This window comes from Ovis canadensis, chromosome 1, assembly GCF_042477335.2.
Source record: "Ovis canadensis isolate MfBH-ARS-UI-01 breed Bighorn chromosome 1, ARS-UI_OviCan_v2, whole genome shotgun sequence".
Lineage (NCBI taxonomy): Eukaryota > Metazoa > Chordata > Mammalia > Artiodactyla > Bovidae > Ovis > Ovis canadensis.
In genome coordinates, this window is record NC_091245.1 from 62,441,784 (window position 1) to 62,462,698 (window position 20,915).

Consider the following 20,915-nt stretch of genomic DNA (forward strand, 5'->3'; position numbering starts at 1 on the left):
TTGATCTATATATCTGTTTTTTTTTTTTTTTTTTTTTTTGCCAGTACCATACTGTCTTGATGACTGTAGCTTTGTAGTATCATCTGAAGCCAGGCAGGTTGATTCCTCCAATTCCATTCTTCTTTCTCAAGATTGCTTTGGCTATTTGAGGTTTTTTGTATTTCCATACAAATTGTGAAGTTATTTGTTCTAGGTCTCTGAAAAATACTGTTGGTAGCTTGATAGGGATTGCATTAAATCTATAGATTGCTTTGGGTAGTATACTCATTTTCACTATATTGATTCTTCCAATCCGTGAACATGGTATATTTATCTATTTGTGTTATCTTTGATTTCTTTCACCAGTGTTTTACAGTTTTCTATATATAGGTCTTTTGTGTTTTTTTTAGGTAGATTTATTCCTAAGTATTTTATTCTTTTCACTGCAATTATGAATGGAATTGTTTCCTTAATTTCTCTTTCTGTTTTCTCATTGCTAGTGTATAGGAATGCAAGGGATTTCTGTGTGTTGATTTTATATCCTGAAACTTTACTATATTCATTGATTACCTCTAGTAATGTTCTGGTGGAGTCTTTAGGGTTTTCTATGTAGAGGATCATGTCATCTGCAAACAGTGAGAGTTTTACTTCTTATTTTCTAATCTGGATTCCTTTTTTTATTTTTCTTCTCTGATTGCTGTGGCTAAAACTTCCAAAGCTATGTTGAATCATAGTGGTGAGAATGGGCACCCTTGTCTTATTCCTGAATTTAGGGGAAAGGTTTTCAATTTTTCACCATTGAGGAGAATGTTTGCTGTGGGTTTATCATACATGGCTTTTATGTTGAAGTATGTTCCTTCTATTTCTGCTTTCTGGAGGATTTTTATCATAAATGGATGTTGAATTTTGTCAAAGGCTTTCTTTGCATTTATTGAGATAATCATATGGTTTTTATCTTTCAATTTGTTAATGTGGTATATCACATTGATTTGCAGATATTAAAGAATCCTTGCATCCCTGGTATAAAGCCCACTTGGTCATGATGTATGATGTATGATAATATGTTGTTGGATTCTGTTTGCTAGAGTTTTGTTAAGGATTTTTGCATCTATGTTCATCAGTGATATTGGCCTGTAGTTTTCTCTTTTTTTGGGGGGGGGGCATCTTTGTCTGGCTTTGGTATTAGGGTGATGGTGGCCTCATAGAATGAAGTTTACCTTCCTCTGCAATTTTCTGGAAGAGTTTGAGTAGGATAGGTGTTAGTTCTCTAAATTTTTGGTAGAATTCAGCTGTGAAGCCGTCTGATCCTGGGCTTTTGTTTGCTGGAAGATTTCTGATTACAGTTTTGATTTCCATGCTTGTGATGGGTCTGTTAAGATTTTCTATTTCTTCCTGGTTCAGTTTTGGAAGGTTATACTTTTCTAAGAATTTGTCCATTTCTTCCAAGTTACCCATTTTATTGTCATATAGTTGCTGATAGTAGTCTCTTATGATCCTTTGTATTTCTGTGTTGTTTGTTGTGATTTCTCCATTTTCATTTCTAATTTTGCTGATTTGATTCTTCTCCCTTTCTTTCTTGATGAGTCTGGCTAATGGTTTGTCTATTTTATTTATCTTCTCAAAGAACCAACTTTTAGCTTAGTTGATTTTTGCTCTGGTCTCCTTTGTTTCTTTTTCACTTATTTCTGCCCTAATTTTTATGATTTCTTTCCTACTAACCCTGGGGCTCTTCACTTCTTCCTTTTATAGTTGCTTTAGGTGTAGAGTTAGGTTATTTATTTGACTTTTCTCTTGTTTCTTGAGGTAAGCGTGTATTGCTATGAACCTTCCCCTCAGCACTGCTTCTACTGAGTTCCATAGGTTTAGGGTTGTGTGTTTTCATTTTCATTATTTCTATGCATATTTTTATTTCTTCTGTGATTTGTTGGTTATTCAGAAGCATGTTGTTTAGCCTCCATATGTTTGTATTTTTAATTTTTTTTTTCCTGTAGTTGACATCTAATCTTACCAGACTGTGATCAGAAAAGATGCTTGGAATGATTTCAATTTTTTTTTTAATTTACCAAGGCTAGATTTATGGCCCAGGATGTGATCTATTCTGGAGAAGTTTCCATGTGCACTTGAGAAAAAGGTGAAATTCATTGTTCTGGGGTGAAATGTCATAGATATCGATTAGGTCTAACTGGTCCATTGTATTATTTAAAGTTTGTGTTTCCTTGATAATTTTCTGTTTAGTTGATCTATCCATAGGTGTCAGTAGAGTATTAAAGTCTCCCACTATTATTGTGTTACTGTTAATTTCCCCTTTTATACTTGTTAGCATTTGCTTTACATATTGTGGTGCTCCTATGTTGGATGCATATTTATTTATAATTGTTATATCTTCTTCTAGATCAAAGGCTTGACCCTTTGATCATTATGTAGTATCCTTCTTTGTCTCTTTTCATGGCCTTTATGTCAAAGTCTATTTTATCTGATATGAGTATTGCTACTCCTGCTTTCTTTTGGTCTCCATTTGCATGAAATATCTTTTTTCCAGCCCTTCACTTTCAGTCTGTATGTGTCCCTTGTTTTGAGGTGGGTCTCTTGTAGACAGCATATATAGGGGTCTTGTTTTTGTAACCATTCAGCCAGTCTTTGTCTTTTGGTTGGGGCATTCAACCCATTTACATTTAAGGTAATTATTGATAAGTATGATCCCATGCCACTTACTTTGTTGTTTTAGGTTTGAGTTTATACACCTTTTCTGTGTTTCCTGTCTTGAGAAGATCCTTTAGCATTTGTTGAAGAGCTGGTTTGGTGGTGCTGAATTCTCTCAGGTTTTGCTTGTTTGTAAAGCTTTTGATTTCTCCTTCATATTTGAATGAGATCCTTGCTGGGTACTGCTACTGCTACTGCTAAGTCACTTCAGTCATGTCCGATTCTATGTGACCCCATAGACAGCAGCCCACCAGGCTCCCTCATCCCTGGGATTCTCCAGGCAAGAAGACTGGAGTGGGTTGCCATTTCCTTCTCCAATGTATGAAAGTAAAAAGTGAAAGTGAAATCGCTCAGTTGTGTCTGACCCTTAGCAACCCCATGGACTGCAGCCCACCAGGCTCCTCCATCCATGGGATTTTCCAGGCAAGAGTCCTGGAGTGGGGTGCCATTGCCTTCTCCATTGCTGGGTACAGTAATCTGGATTGTAGGTTTTTCTCTTTCATCACTTTAAGTATGTCCTACCAGTCCTTTCTGACCTGAAGAGTTTCTATTGAAAGATCAGCTGTTATCCTTATGGGAATCCCCTTGTGTGTTATTTGTTGTTTTTCCCTTGCTGCTTTTAATATCTGTTCTTTGTGTTTGATCTTCATTAATTTGATTAATATGTGTCTTGGGTGTTTCATCTTGGGTTTATCCTGTTTGGGACTCTCTGGGCTTCTTAGACTTGGGTGGCTATTTCCTTCCCCATTTTAGGGAATTTTTCACTATTATCTCCTCAAGTATTTTCTCATGGCCTTTCTTTTTGTCTTCTTCTTCTGGGACTCCTATGATTTGAATGTTGGGGCATTTGACATTGTCCCAGAGGTCTCTGAGGTTGTCCTCATTTATTTTAAGTCTTTTTCCTTTTTTCCTTTCTGCTTCATTTATTTGCACCATTCTATCTTCCACCTCACTCATCCTATCTTCTGCCTCAGTTATTTTACTGTTGTTTCCCTCCAGAGTGTTTTTGATCTCAGTTATTACATTATTCATTATTGATTAACTCCTTTTTATTTCTTCTAGGTCAAGTTTACCATTTCTTTATGTTTAATTTTCTTTGCTCCTTTTATTTCTGTTCTCTATTATGCTTACTCTATTTTTTTGGTCATATCTGTTCCTGTTTGGATACCTGTTATTCATTTCCAAGACATTTTGTTTTCTTCTTTAATTTCTTTCTTCAGTTTGGTCAATTTCCATTTTACATCTTCCTGGAGTTTTATTTTTCCATTTTTATTCTGGATGTCTAAATTTGTGATTTATGGTCTTCATTAATACCTAAAATGCTTTGAATTCATTTAATACAGTCTATGTTGGGATAGTGTTAATTTTTTCTGCCTCTTGGCTGCTGGTTTTGTTTTGTTTTAATTCTCAATTTTAAGGGTTTTCAAAAAGTAACTTAGCATGAATGTTAGATTATTTTGTAGATGTTGTCTTTGCTAATTTGTGTTGGATTTTTCTGAATCAGTATCAGGTGTTCTTACAGAGGAACAGGGAGTAGTGTTCTGGTGGTTTAGTTTAGCTTGTAGATTAGGAGTGCCCTCTTCTGTTGTTATAATAAAATGCAGTTGTTTATTTTTAAATAAATGGGGCATTTGGGGGAAATAGTCTTTTTTCTTTGTATACTTTCTTACTGATTTAATTCAGCAGAGCTCTTAACTAACTTGACCACCTTTCTTTCTCTTACTACCTTGCTTAACAGAACATCTCTTGCTTCTGAAGCATTTTCCTCTCACCTAGTAACTATGCTGCTGCTGCTGCTAAGTCGCTTCAGTTGTGTCCAACTCTGTACGACCCCATAGATGGCAGCCCACCAGGCTCCCTCGTCCCTGGGATTCTCCAGGCAAGAACACTGGAGTGGGTTGCCATTTCCTTCTCCAATGCATGAAAGTGAAAACTGAAAGTGAAATCGCTCAGTCGTGTCCAACCCTCAGCGACCCCATGGACAGCAGCCTTCCAGGCTCCTCTGTCCATGGGATTTTCCAGGCAAGAGTACTGGAGTGGGTTGCCATTGCCTTTTCCTCCTAGTAACTATGTTTTCCCATAATTACCACCTCTGGTCCTCTACATTTTAAAAGCCCCTTTCTTTTAGCTTCCTCATAGAAAGAGCTCTGATTTACCAGTTCATACCCTATCTCTCAATATTTCTCCACCACATGTAGGACCCTTTCCTTTAAGACTGAATTGTGGTTAATGTTCACTCTGTTATCTGTGTATTGTCTCTCTAATGCATAGTCCCCATCTGACTCTGCTTAGATGTGAGCTCCTAAGCACACACTGCTGGCCTAGGGTGTTTATTTCTCCACTTACATGTAAATTAAAGTATATGTAAATTAGAAGATTCTGTGTCCTAGTTACACTGCAGACATAAGTTATGGGTGATTATATTTGCTTTCTTTTTATAGTAGTTGAAAGCATGTGTGAAGAGATTCTAATTTAGGTGGTTGCCATTATCCTGTGGGAATCTGACCTTATAAGTTAACAAAATAAAATGCAATAAAAATAACAAAACAATAAAACAAAGAAAAAATAATAAAACAAAGTAGGGATAAGGGTTTCTTAATGAAGATAGAAGTAGAAACTATTAAGTTACAGAAGTAAACAGCCTAGTAGAATTGAAAAGAGATCAAGATCTATAAAGTGGTAGTGGCAGAAACATAAACATTGGTAAGGCTTGAGGTAGTTTATCAAAAAAGGATAGAAACACAAAAATTAGGTGAAATGAAGGCAATGTAACACAAATATAGAGGTGATAAAATTTATGAGAATATAATGTATGCTAAAATTTGAAAATGTGCTAGGATGTCCAATTTTCTAAGCAAATATAAATGGTCAAAATTGGCTTAAGAAAAAAAAATTCAATAGCCATCTGAGAAACATTTAAAAGATGTCATAACAAATAATTGAAATCAGAAATCTTGAAAGGAAATCATGCTTAGAAAGGAATATGAATTCCTTTTTTTTTCTTCTTTGTAAATTTTTAGTTTGAAGCTCCTGTGGTATAATGTCCAAGTAATAGTGGAATGGAGAAAATGGAGCACTAGAGAGGGTTTATAGTTACAAAGATAGATTTTGGAGTTCATCACCTTATAAGTAAAAAAAATGCATTACTGTTGGCATTATCAGATGCTTACAAATAGATGAAAAATAATGTGTCATCCTACCAGATCTTGCTGATTTTCATGTTTGCTTACAGCTAGGTAAAACAGAATACATCCCCATACCAGATCTTATTGATTTTCCTTCACTTCCTTGTCAACCTGCTCTTTCTCCAGGAATAACTGATATACCTTTATCACAGATTGAGAGTAAGTATGATGATACTATACGTACAGATGATTCTATGAGGTAAAGTTAAATACTGTTAATGAGGAGTTAATTGTTTAATGTGTACAGTTTTAGTTTGGAAAGATACAGTTTTGGAGATGAAGGGGTGGTGATGCTTGCAAAATATTATGAATGCACATAGTGCCATTAAACTGTACATTTAAATATGATTAAAATGGTAAATTATGTATATTTTACCACACAAAGTTAAATTATTTTAAAGTATATGATTGTTATGTTGATTACTGCATATGTGTGTCACTAGTATTATTTCTACTTTTAAAAAATATATTCAAAAATATACATTTTTCTATGTAAGATTTACGGAGAAGGCAATGGCACCCCACTCCAGTACTCTTGCCTGGAAAATCCCATGGACGGAGGACACTGGTAGGCTGCAATCCATGGGGTTGCTAAGGGTCGGACACGACTGAACGACTTCACTTTCACTTTTCACTTTCATGCAATGGAGAAGGAAATGGCAACCCACTCCAGGGTTCTTGCCTGAAGAGTCCCAGGGACGGGGGAGCCTGGTGGGCTGCTGTCTATGGGGTTGCACAGAGTCGGACACGACTGAAGTGACTTGGCATGGCATGTAAGATTTAAGTACAATAACTTTGGACCCAAGTTAAATTTACTTAAAGAATTAAATCAAGAGATATAACTACACAAGCTTTACCTAGTTTCTATGTGAAGTTGCTCAGTCGTGTCCGACTCTTTGCAACCCCATGGACTGTAGCCTACCAGGCTTCTCTGTCCACGGGATTTTTCAGGCGAGAGTACTGGAGTGGGTTACATTTCCTTCTCCACGGGATCTTCCTGACCCAGAGATCGAACCCAGGTCTCCTGCATTGTAGGCAGACGCTTTACCCTCTGAGCCACCAGGGAGCCTACCTAGTTTTTATACATATATGTATAAATGCAAAAGAAACATACTGTATTGTTTATATATATATATATATATATATATAAATCTCCTATAAATACTGAAATGACTCTTTAGTGTTTTCCACAGAGCAAATCACTATACTACAGGTAGGAAAACAGAGTTTGGGTTAAAATTTATACTTGCTGTTTTAAGCATTTTTTAGTGTTATATTCTATATTTTAGGACTTTACCCATCTTTTAGCTTTTAGGTATTTATGAGTATGGCTTATAATCTATTAGGGGAGAAGATTATTGAACAAATGAAACAAGTAGAGGAAGAAAGAAGATATCTGGAAAGAATTAGAGAAGAACTAATCAAAAAAGCTGAAAGGCTATTGGAACAAGGCAAATTAAAGTGCTATCATGGTAAAATTTATTACATATCCGTTATCTCTATAAAGGAAACTCAAGGTTTACAGAATTTATGCCTGTAAATTATGTGCCTATGATTTATTTTACAGAATAAATCACAAGATGATATTTACTGTTTTACAGTTATAGTTTAAATGGTATACTATTGATATCGATTCACTATAGGAAAGAAGAAATCATTGTTTGACTATTTTATACACTAAATGCAACATGCTTTTTATTAAAATTCAATTATTTTTTATTTTAATTTATTTTTTTATTGAAGGATAACTGCTTTATCTAACTTCATTGTTTTCTGTCAGATCTCAACATCAGTCAGCCATAGGTATACATATATCACCTCCCTTCCCTCCCATCTCCCTCCCCATTTCCCCACCCCCATAGGTTGAGAGCCCCTACTTGAGTTTCCTGAGACCATCCAGGAGTCCAAAGTCAAGTGGACCTTAGAAAGTATCTCTCCAAACAAAGCTAGTGGAGGAGGTGATGGAATTCCAGCTGAGCTATTTCAAATCCTAAAAGATGAGGCTGTGAAAGTGCTGCACTCAATATGCCAGCAAATGTGGAAAACTCAGCAGTGGCCACAGGACTGGAAAAGGTCAGTTTTCATTCCAATCCCTAAGAGAGGAAATGCCAAAGAATGCTCAAACTACCTTACAATTGCACTCATCTCCCACACTAGCAAAGTAATGCTCAAAATTCTCCAAGCTAAACTTCAACAGTGCGTGAACCAAGAACTTCCAGATGTTCAAGCTGGATTTAGAAAAGGCAGAGAAACCAGAGATCAAATTGCCAACATCCATTGGATCATAGAAAAGGCAAGAGAATTCCAGAAAAACATCTACTTCTGCTTCATTGACTGTGGCAAAGCCTTTGACTGTGTGGATCACAACAAACTGTGGAAAATTCTTAGAGATAGGAATACCACCTGACCTGCCTCCTGAGAAATCTGTGTGCAGGTCAATAGTTAGAACTGTACATGGAACAGTGGATTGGTTCCAGATTGGGAAAAGAGTAAGTCAAGGCTGTATATTGACACCCTGCTAATTTAACTTACACACAGAGTATATCATGCAAAATGCTGGGCTGGATGAAGAACAAGCTGGAATCAAGATTGCAGGGAGAAATATCAATAATATTATATATGCAGATGATACCACCCTTATGGCAGAAAGCAAAGAGGAATAAATAGCCGCTTGATGAAAGTGAAAGAGGAAAGTGAAAAAACTGTCTTAAAACTCAACATTCGGAAAACTAAGTTCATGGCATCCAGTCCCATCACTTCATGGCAAATAGATGGGGAAACAATGGAAACAGTGACAGACTATTTGGGGGGGCTCTAAAATCACTGCAGCAGCATTGGCTCAGAGCAGCATTGGCTCAGAGGTTAAAGCATCTGGCTGGAATGCTGGAGACCCAGGTTCGATCCCTGGGTCAGGAAGATCCCCTGGAGAAGGAAATGGCAACCCATTCAAGTACTCTTGCCTGGAGAATCCCATGGAGGGAGGAGCCTGGTAGGCTACAGTCCATGGGGTCACAAAGAGTGGGACATGACTGAGCGACTTCACTTCACTTCAAAATCACTGCAGATGATGACTGCGACCATGAAATTAGACGACGCTTGCTCCTTGGAAGAAAAACTATGTCCAACCTAGACAGCATATTGAAAAGCAGAGACATTACTTTGCCAACAAAGGTCCATCTAGCCAAAGCTATGGTTTTTTCAGTAGTCAGGTATGGATGTGAGAGTTGGACTATAAAGAAAGCTGAGCACCAAAGAATTGATGTTTTTGCACTATGGTGTTGGAGAAGATTCTTGAGAGTCCCTTGGACTGCAAGGAGATCAAACCAGTTAATGCTAAAGGAAGTCAATCCTGAACATTCATTGGAAGGACTGATGCTAAAGCTGAAGCTCCAATACTTTGGCCACCTGATGGGAAGAACTGACTCATTGGAAAAGACCCTGATGCTGGGAAAGATTGAACGCAAGAGGAGAAGGGGACAACAGAGGATGAGATGGTTGGATGGCATCACCAATTCGATGGACATGAGTTTGAGCAAGCTCCAGGAGTTGGTGATGGACAAGGAAGCTTGGCATGCTACAGTCCATGGGGTGGCAAACATTTGGACATGACTGAGTGACTGAACTGAACAGAAAGGCAGTTAATTCCATATATACCTTTTACCCTTTTTATCTTCTAATACAACCGAAAATGTAAGCCTCTCAAATTATTTAACATCTCTCAAATCATCCTATGCTTCCTCCACCTTTTCTCATTTTTCCATTTCTACAAGTTCTAACAAATCTGTTTCTAATTATTGCAAGGAAACTATTTTTCTTACCTCATTTCTCTCATTGATTCACCCATTCATTCAATTTAGCAAAGCAGACAGACAGACATACCAAAAAAATGGAGCATCTAGGGGAGACTAAGGGACTCAAAGAAGGCTTCGAGAGTGATATCTAAGCTGGGATTGAATGATTAGTAGGAAATAACCAGGAACTCTGAAGAAAGGAATAGAAGGAGAAAATAAGATTTAGATGGCAGAGGGAAAAGACTGAAGGCATGGTGCCAAGAGGAGGCACACTTCAGATTCTAGCATGGTGGGTGGTAGTTTAGCTGCTAAGTCGTGTCTGACTCTTGGGACCTCATAAACTGTAGCCTGGCAGGCTCCACTGTCCATGGGACTGTTCCAGCAACAATACTGGAGTGGGTTGCCATTTCCTTCTCCAGGGGATCTTCCTGACCCAAGGACCAAACGGCAAATTCTTTACTGACTGAGCCACCAGGAAAGCTCAGATTCCAGTACATCTACCACTTTTCCTGGAGGCCTTTCTTGATCTCTTCCATTTAATTTAGGTGTTTTTCATCTGTACTCCCATGCATAGAATCTGTAATTCCTTTATCATAGCAGTTATCAGGATGTATCACTACTGCTTAACTTGATCATCATTCCTCCACTGGACCATAAACACTTTGAGGGCAGGGACAAGACTTTGTTGGCTTATTACTATCTCCCCAGCCCCTAGAACAGTGACTAAGTTCAGTAGGCACTTAATAAACACTTATTTAATACATGACTGTTAAAATTAATAAATAAATGTCAGTTTTTAAAAATAATTGAATTTTTAATGCTCTTGCACTGTTGGTGGGAATATAGATCGATACAGCCATTGTGGAAGACGATATGGAGATTCCTTTAAAAACTAGAAATAAAATCACCATATGACCCAGCAATCCCACTCCTAGGCATATGCCCTGAGGAAACCCGGGTTGAAAAATACATGTATCCCATTGTTCATTGCAGCACTATTTACAATAGCTAGAACACCAAAGCAACCTTGATGCCCATCAACAGATGACTGGATAAAGAAGTTGTGGTACATATACACAATGGAATATTACTCAGTCATAGAAAGGAACACATTTGAGTCAGTTCTGACGAGGTAGATGAACTTAGAACCTATTATACAGAGTGAAATGAGTCAGAAAGAGAAAGATAAATATTATATTCTAATGCACACATATGAAATCTATAAAAACGGTTCTGAAGAATTTATTTACAGGACAGCAATGGAGAAACAGACATAGAGAATAGACTTATGGACATGGGGAGAGGGGAGAAGAGGATGAGATGTATGGAAAGAGTAACATGGAAACTTATATTACCATATGTAAAATAAGTAGCCAACAGGAATTTGGGGTATGGCTCTCAGTGAGTGATCACACCATCATGGTTATCTGGGTCATTAAGATCTTTTTTGTATAGTTCTTCTAGGTATTCTTGCCACCTCTTCTTAATATCTTCTGTTTCCATTAGGTCCATATTGTTTCTGTCCCTTATTGTGCCCATCTTTGCATGAAATGTTCCCTTGGTGTCTCTAATTTTCTTGAAGAGATCGCTACTCTTTCCCATTCTGTTGTTTTCTTCTATTTCTTTGCATTGATCACTTAGGAAGGCTTTCTTATCTCTCCTTGCTATTCTTTGGAACTCTGCATTCAGATGGATATATCTTTCCTTTTCTCCATTGCCTTTCCCTTCTCTTCTTTTCTCAATTTGTAAGACCTCCTCAGACAAACATTTTACCTTTCTTTTTCTTGGGAATGGTTTTGATCACTGCCTCCTGTACAATGTTAACAAACCTCTGTTCATAGTTCTTCAGGTGCTTTGTGTATCAGATCTAATCCCTTGAATCTCTCAGTTTACAGCAAAATTATTGCTCTAGTACTAGCTCTGACATGTCAGGAGGTATTTCTGAATGTTTTACCTCATAATATTAAAGTGTTACCCCAGAAGAGGTGGCAATTATTTGGCCATGTTATAGTGAAAAAAAGAGCAATTTTATCAGACAGATTTGAGCAATGAATTAGAAATCACAGGACCAGGACCTGATACCAGAATAATCACTTACTTATACAAGTTATTTCTCCTCTTTGTGCCTCACTCTATCTATTTATAAAATGGGAATTATCACTTACTTTCTATTTCAACAGGAATGTTTCAAGATAAAATCTTTCTATCAGCCATCAAATATTTTGATTGAGCCTACTATGCACCTCAGTTCTCAGCACTGTTTTAAATGCTGAGGATACAGCAATAAACAAGACAAACATGGCCTTGCCTTCAAGGGGTTGGCTCTAATTGGAGGATACAGACAATAAACAAATAGCTGGTGGTCTCATCAGCTACTGATGAGAGCTAAAAGTAAATTCAAAGAGTAAAGAGTGGTGGGGCAGGAGAGATGGTTTAGCTAGGCTTTTCAAGGAAGGCTTCTCTGAGGAGATATCATTAAGGTTTGATTAATAAAATGATAAACATGTGAAGGAGCTTCCCTGGTGGCTCAGTGGTAAAGAATCCACCTGCCACTGCAGGAGACACAGGTTCAATTCTTGGGTTGGGAAGATCTCCTGGAGAAGGTTCAATTCTTGAGTTGGGAAGATCTCCTGGAGAAGAAAATGGCAACCCAACCCCCTCCAGCATTCTTGCCTGGGAAATCCCATGGACAGAGGATCGTGGTGGCCTACAGTCCATGGGATTGCAAAAAGAGTTGGACATGACTTGGCAGCTAAACAACAACAAGCATGTAAAAAGATAGGGGGAAAAGAGTCCAAACAGGAGGAATACTAAAAGTCAAGATATAGAGATAGAAATAAGCTTTCAGAATTAAGGACCTGAACCAAGACCAGTGTGGCTGGAGTGTCATCAGTAAGAAAGAATGTAGAGGGAGAAAATCAAAAGGTCAGGAAGGAACAGGCCAGTTGCAGAAGTAGGATTTTGTTACAAGTAATACGGGAAGACATCAGAGGATTTTTAACCTTTGGATTTAGGTGATTTTTAAAGTATTTTAAAAATGTTTTTGGAGAAGGCAATGGCAACCCACTCCAATACTCTTGGCTGGAAAATCCCATGGAAGGAGGAGCCTGGAAGGCTGCATTCCATGGGGTCGCTAAGAGTTGGGCATGACTGAATGACTTCACTTTCACTTTTCACTTTCATGCATTGGAGAAGGAAATGGCAACCCACTCCAGTGTTCTTGCCTGGAGAATCCTAGGGACGGAGAATCCTAGGGACAGAGACGCCTAGTGGGCTGCCATCTATGAGGTCGCACAGAGTCAGACACGACTGAAGCAACTTAGCAACAGCAGTAGCAGCAAAGATGTTTTAGAAAGATGGAATAGCCTGTAGAGGGGCAAGAATGGAAGAAGAGAGGCCATTAGAACATCACTCATTATCAGAGAAATGCAAATCAAAACCACAATGATGTACCATTTCATACCAGTCAGAATGGCTGTGATCCAAAAGTCTACAAGCAATAAATGATGGAGGGGGTGTGGAGAAAAGGGAACCCTCTTACACTGTTTGTGGGAATGCAAACTAGTACAGCCACTATGGAGAACAGTGTGGAGATTCCTTAAAAAACTGCAGGGCATACACACCAAGGAAACCAGAATGGAAAGAGATACGTGTACCCCAATGTTCATCGCAGCACTGTTTATAATAGCCAGGACACGGAAGCAACCTAGATGACCATCAGCAGATGAATGGATAAGAAAGCTGTGGTACATATACACAATGGAATATTACTCAGCCATTAAAAAGAATACATTTAAATCATTCTAATGAGATGGATGAAACTGGAGCCTATTATACAGAGTAAAGTAAGCAAGAAAGAAAAACACCAATACAGTATACTAAAACATATATATGGAATTTAGAAAGATGGTAACAATAACCCTATATGCGAGAGAGCAAAAGAGACACAGATGTATAGAACAGTCTTTTGGACTCTGTGGGAGAGGGAGAGGGTGGGATGATTTGGGAGAATGGCATTGAAACATGTATAATATCATATAAGAAGCAAATCACCAGTCTAGGTTCGATACAGGATACAGGATGCTTGGGGCTGGTGCACTGGGATGACCCAGAGAGATGGTATGGGGAGGGAGGTGGGAGGGGGGTTCAGGATTGGGAACACGTGTACACCCATGGCAGATTCATGTTGATGTATGGCAAAATCAATATAGTATTGTAAAGTTAAAAAAAAAAGAAATGAAAAAAAAAATAAAACTACATCTTTCAAAAGATGATAGCAGACTGCCTAGGAATGCAGCACTGAAGAAGGGAGAATGTGGGAGATGCGCAAAGGATTTTGGGAGTGGTACCAGTAGAACTTGCTGTAGGGTTACATATAGGGCTGAGATAAATTGTTAAAATCTTGAGTTAAAGGTCCATGTAGTTTTTTATTTTTCTTTAAATCACATTATAATATAGACTTTTAAGGTGTTTTCATGATAATCTTAAAAAAGGAAATATAAGCATTTTCTGATATACTAGCATGCAGTTTGTGTTCCAATTAAGTTTATATTTTGAATCTCATTAGTGTCAAAGTGATTCCTTAAACTGACAGAGTTTAATTTCTAATTTTCTCAACTAGAAGTCATGTTTAAGAAATTCTGCCCTACAGAAGTTTGGGGATATATTGGGAATAATTTTGATAAATGATGAATTAGAATCAACTGATTTCACAAAACAAGTCATTTTGGGGCTGAAAAATAAGGAAAATCTCAAAATATATATTTTGCCTTTTTGTTTGAATTCAAATCAGATTATGGATAAAAGTAATCAAAAATATACACATTTTGTTATAGGTAGTATTTTGAAGAAAGATTTTCTAAAAAAAAGTACAAGTTTGAAGAACTTGATTTTGGTTCCTGGATTTAAGTGTATTTTACTATATTTGTAGGCCTTTTAATTCATAAACATTTTGCTCTTAACTCTAATTTCCTCAGCATATGAGAGAGGAATGATTTGAATTACTCCAGGGTCCTTTCCAGATTGAAAAGTTGAATGAAACTATAGCATTTGTGTTTTTTTGTTGTTGGTAGTTTTGTTTTTTGTTTTTTTTTAAAGCCTGTGGTGTTTGGAAAAAACGGTGCTTTGAAACAAAGAAAGTTACAGCATCATTGGAAGAAGTTTTAACAAAACTTCGAGAAGATTTGGAACTTTACTATAAAAAATTGCTCATGCAACTTGAAGTCAGGGAGATCAAGATGAGACCAAAGAATCTTGCAAACATCACAGACTCTAAGGTACTATTAAATATGTTCAGTTTCTGTTGTGTGTGACTGCTAAGTCACTTCAGTCATGCCTGACTCTTTGCAACCCTATGGACTGCAGCCTGCCAGGCTCCTCTGTCCGTGGGGATTCTCCAGGCAAGAATACTAGAGTGGGTGGCCATTCCCTTCTCCCGGGGATCTTCCCAACCCAGGGATCGAGCCCAGGTCTCTTGCATTGCAGGCAGATTCTATACTGTCTGAGCCTCCAGGAAAGCCCCTGTGCTGTATATTACATCCCTAGAACTCGTAGATCTTATATCTACAAGTTTGTAACTTTTGACCACTGTCACACATTTCTCCCAACCTGCACCTTCTGCTTCCGCCAACCACCAATCTACTCTATGAGTAAAAGTTTACCATTTTAGGTCAATTTAATGTAAAATCCAAATAGTTTTAAATAAAGTTTTCTCCACATTAGCTGATACTTTTTTAAAGCATCATAGAAACTTTTTATGTTACTGTTTTCTCAAGTAGAATATATGATAATGGCCTTTTCATGAAAGCAGCTTAAATTATTTCTTTCCAGATAGTTACACCTCACAAAGAATAGCAAGGAGAGATAAGAAAGCCTTCCTCACTGGTCAGTGCAGAGAAATAAGAGGAAAACAATAGAATAGGAAAGACTAGGGATCTCTTCAAGAAAATTAGAGATACCAAGGGAACAATTCATGCAAAGATGAGTACAATAAAGGACAGAAATGGTATGGACCCATCAGAAGCAGAATATATTAAGAAGAGGTGGCAAGAATACACAGAAGAACTATACAAAAAAGATCTTAATGACCAAGATAGCCATGATGGTGTGATCATTCACCTACAGCCAGACATCCTGGAGTGAGAAGTCAAGTGGGCCTTAAGAAGCATCACTACAAACAAAGCTGGTGGAGGAGGTGATGGAATTCCAGCTGAGCTATTTCAAATCCTAAAAGATGATGCTGTGAAAGTGCTGCACTCAATATGCCAGCAAATTTGGAAAACTCAGCAGTGACCACAGGACTGGAAAAGTCAGTTTTCATTCCAATCCCAAAGAAAGGCAATGCCAAAGAATGCTCAAACTACTGCACAATTACACTCATCTCACACACTAGCAAAGTAATGGTCAAAATTCTCCAAGCTAGGCTTCAACAGTATGTGAACTGAGAATTTCCAGAAAATCCAGTTGAAAATCCAGTTCAAGCTGGATTTAGAAAAGGCAGAGGAACCAGAGATCAAATTGCCAACATCCGCTGGATCAGAGAAAAAGCAAGAGAGTTCCAGAAAAACATCTACTTCTGCTTTATTGACTATACTGTGTGGATCACAACAAAGCAGAAAATTCTTAAAGAGAAGGGAATACCAGACAGACCACCTTACCTGCCTCCTGAGAAATCTGTATGCAGGTCAAGAAGCAAGTTAGAACCAAAGGACTCGTTCCAAATTGGGAAAGGGTACATCAAGGCTGTATACAGTCACCCTGCTTATTTAACATATATACAGATGACATGCAAAATGCCGGGCTGGATGAAGTACAAGCTGGAATCAAGATTGCTGGGAGAAATATCAATAACCTCAGATATGCAGATGACACCACCCTTATGGCAGAAAGCAAAGAGGAACTAAAGAGACTTTTGATGAAGGTGAAAAATGAGAGTGAAAAAGCTGGATTAAAACTCAACAATCAGAAAATTAGGTTCATGGCATCCAGTCCCATCACTTCATGGCAAATAGATGGGGAAACAATGGAAACAGTGACAGCCTTTATTTTCTTGGGCTCCAAAATCACTGCAGACTGTGACTGCAGCCATGAAATTAAAAAACACTTGCTCCTTGGAAGAAAAGCTATGACAAACGTATAGAGCATATTTAAAAGCAGAGACATTACTTTGCCAACAAAGGTCTGTATAATCAGAGATATGGTTTTCCTCTCGTAGTTCAGTTCATAAAGAATCTACCTGCGATGCAGGAGACCTGGGTTTGATTCCTGTGTCAGGAAGATTCCCTGCGGAAGGAAATGGCAACCCACTCCAGTATTCTTGCCTGGAAAATCCCATGGACAGAGGAGCCTGGCAGGCTACATTCCATGGGGTTGCAAGACTTGGACATGACTTAGTGACCAAACCATCTCATGGTTTTTCCAATAGTCATGTATGGATGTGAGAGTTGGACCATGGAGAAGGCTGAGCGCCGAAGAATTGGTGCTTCTGAACTGTCATGTTGATGAAGATTCTTGAGAGTCCCTTGGACTGCAAGGAGATCCAACCAGTCCATCCTAAAGGAAATCAATCCTGAATATTCACTGGAAGGACCGATGATGAAGCTGAAGCTCCAATGCTTTGGCCGCCTGATGGGAAGAACTGACTCACTGGAAAAGGCCCTGATGCTGGGAAAGAGTGACAGCAGAAGGGGACGACAAGGACTAGATGGTTGAATGGCAGCACCAACTTAACAGACATGAGTTTAAACAAGCTCCAGGAGATGGTGACGGACAGGGAAGCCTGGCGTGCAACAGCCCATGGGGTCATAAAGTATCAGACACAACTAACAACTGAACAATGAACAATAACAACTCACAAACTTTTCTGAACAAAAGTAACCAAAAGGTTACTTAAGTAACCTTTACTTAACTAAAACAGGTTTTTCTCATATTAACAGATTTTCTTATAAAATATAATATTTCATTATTAAATATTTTAATGTGATTCTATTATGATTCCACTGATAAACCGTGATGCCAATTTCTGAAGTCTTGCTAAGTATCTTAAACCTAGTATATTCATCTTATAGTAATAGTTGTTGGATTCTATGGTACTAATTTAATGGTAAATTTTACAAATACCTCTTTATTTTTATAATACATGAAAATGGTAGTAGAACATAAAGGAAAGTGACCCCTAAAGCATAAGAAATTAACAACTCAATAATTTAAACAACTCTGGAGAAGGCAATGGCATCCCACTCCAGTACTCTTGCCTGGAAAATCCCATGGATGGAGAAGCCTGGTAGGCTGCAGTCTATGGGGTCGCTAGGAGTCGAACACAACTGAGCAACTCCACTTTCACTTTTCACTTTCATGCATTGGAGAAGGAAATGCCAACCCACTCCAGTGTTCTTGCCTGGAGAATCCCAGGGACCGGGGAGCCTGGTGGGCTGCTGTCTCTGGGGTTGCACAGAGTTGGACACAACTGAAGCAACTTAGCAGCAGCAATTTAAACAGCTCAATAATTTACTGCAAAGCAACAAGCTTATTTTATGGAATAGGTTATTCTCATGATATGCTCTTTTGATATTTGATCCTTTTGTTGTCTATATTGACAAAGAATTAAAAATTTAAAAGGTAGATGTTATACTAAACAAAGACATCTTTATATGTCCCATACAGAATTACCTTATCATCCAGATCACTGAAGTACAACATGCTATTGATCAACTTAAGAGAAAACTGGATACTGACAAAATGAAACTCATAATAGAAATTAAGGTACTTTAAATTTCCCCTAATAAGATTATAACATTTATCTTGAAATAAACTACTTTGGTGTTTTAACTTTGCTTATCAATAGGGTAAAGGTAGTAAGGGCTGTCTTAAAATTGTTACCCTAACAAAAAAGCATGAATGAAAAAAGTACAAGAATAATAATGAAATCCAGTGAAAAGATTCCTAACAAGGCCAAAGCAAAACTTAGTAAAATTTCAGTAAGAAATAAAGTAAAAGAACCTTGTGAATCAGTACCCCATCCACCCATCATGTGCTCAGTCCTGTCCGACTCTTTGTGATCCCATGGACTGTAGCTCGCCAGGCTCCTCTGTCCATGGGATTTTCCAGGCAAGGCTACTGGAGTGGGTTGCCATTTCCTTCTCCAGTGGATCTTCATGACCCAGAGATCAGACCCATGTCTCCTGTCAGAACCAGGAGATATTGCAGGCAGATTCTTTACCTCTTGAGCCATCAGGGAAGCCCATGAATCAGTACAGAGTTTCCATAAAATATTTTTAAAGAAGTAATTTTCATACATTAGCGTCATTCATACCTAAGTCTGACAAACCATTGAGCTCTCTGAGCTCCCATTTAATTTTAATGTTTTCTCCTCTCTTGGGTAATTATCTCATTTACTCTGGTTATTTTCATAGATATATATACAATGTTATATGAGTGCTCTCAGTTCACCTCTTTATCAGAAATAGATTTATGACAGAGAATAATGACCCCTGTCGAGAATTAGCACTGTCCAATACAACTTTCTGTGGTAGTGGAAATGTTTAAGACCTGCACTGTCTGATAAGGTAGCCACTAGCCACATAAGGATGTTGATTGAACACTTGATATATAGATTGTTGTGTGACTGAGGAATTGAATTTTAGATTTAATTTTAGTTACTTTCAGGTTAAATATTTACATGTGGCAAGTGGCTACTCTACTGGACAGCACTGTTCTAGATTCTTCTCACTAGCAGCATTCTCTAGACTAAACTCTGGCTCAGCACTGAGGAGCTTAAAACTACAGGAGAGGAAAAAGGTAAAGGACAATTTTAAACAAACAAAAAAAAGGAGTTATTTGACATCTTTATACAGTATACACTAAAAAAAAAAAAAAGTTCATTCAATGAATGAAAACTCCTGTGTATTCAGAAAAAGGAGAGAAATCAAGCCTAAAACTTGTCCACTTAACGACAGCTGAATGGGTAGAAGACCCATCAAGGCCTTCAATTACAACTTCTTCAATGCCCTTTTCTTCTGGAAAGCATGCACATTAGTTCTTACCATTTTTTGTATATTTTAGCCTAATAATATTACATATAAATGGTTTGAACCCAAATTAGAATTATAGTGAAAAAACAGGAAAGACATGTAAAGAAGAGAACCATGTTTTCAGCTTACAGGCTGCAGGTGAAAAAAATCCTATATTAACCATAGGGCCTAACTGTCACATAGCAGACATTATAAGATACATTATAAGAATTTATGTATCTACACATAAGATTCAGATCTAAGGAACAGAAAACCTTTTTGACTGTTGCAATCATATTCAAATAATATAGCACAGTCTGCTTCTCAAAGTTCGATGTTATATCACCTGGAGATCCTGTTAAAACTAGCAGGATCTGATTCAACAGATCTCTAGGGGAAGCCTGAAAATCTTCAGCACTAACAGACTCCCAGGTGATGCTGATGCTGCTGGTCCACAGATAGTACTCAGAATGGCAAGTTCTGGTAGCAGATGGTCTAAGTTTGAATTCTGGCTGTGCCACTTTCCGGTTTTATACCTTAGCAATTTACTTCTAGGCATTTCAGTTTCTTAAGCTGTAAAATGGGGAGAAATAACAGTATCTGCTGCAATTAAATTTCTGGAAGAATCTAAGGGGTTAATGCACTTAAAAGAGTGCTTACCACACTATTATATTTCTTAAGTACTTGCTCAGTTTCTAAGGTCAGGAAATTAAGTTTTTTTGCAATTTCTTTAGGAGTCAGAGGTTTTTTGCTTTTACCATTTTCTTTACACATTGAGAAGATATTGAAATAAATGAAAGATAAAATTCTTTCTCACTCTAGTTTTTTAGAACCATTTATTTTTATCATGCTTATATACTAATAAGTGAAATTATTTGGTAGCATAACTAGCAGTAGATAAGCATGCTTACTCAAAAGGACTTATGAACTATACATTTACCACAGTAATCCAGTGCAAGCAAAGGCACTGAAAGCAAATGAGAGAAGACATGAAAAAGCTATTTCAAAAATCCTTATTTATATGACAATTATATAATTTTAGAAAAGATGGAAGTTCAGTTTTGAAAGAATTCTTTTTTATAGATGAGAAAACAAGCAATTTCAGACTTACGCACATTGAAAGCTGAACTGGCACAGAAGAAACTTAATACAACTTTTCAATCTCAATTAGGTATGTTAATTTAAAACTTTTATTGGTCAAAATCCAGTGATTAAGACTCCACATTTCCATTACAAGGAGTGCAGGTTCAATC

The 20,915-nt window shown here is 37.6% G+C and overlaps 1 protein-coding gene across 1 annotated transcript in view; it reads left to right on the forward strand.

Moving 5' to 3' along the window:
• SPATA1 (spermatogenesis associated 1) overlaps nt 1-20,833 on the forward strand; it is a 55,226-nt gene extending 34,393 nt beyond the window's left edge. The window contains 6 exon segments of the mRNA XM_069596456.1: nt 5,912-6,023; nt 7,211-7,336; nt 14,753-14,931; nt 18,317-18,415; nt 20,746-20,804; nt 20,806-20,833. Coding sequence (XP_069452557.1) covers nt 5,912-6,023; nt 7,211-7,336; nt 14,753-14,931; nt 18,317-18,415; nt 20,746-20,804; nt 20,806-20,833 — 603 coding nt within the window.
• Nucleotides 20,834-20,915: the final 82 nt, after the last annotated feature.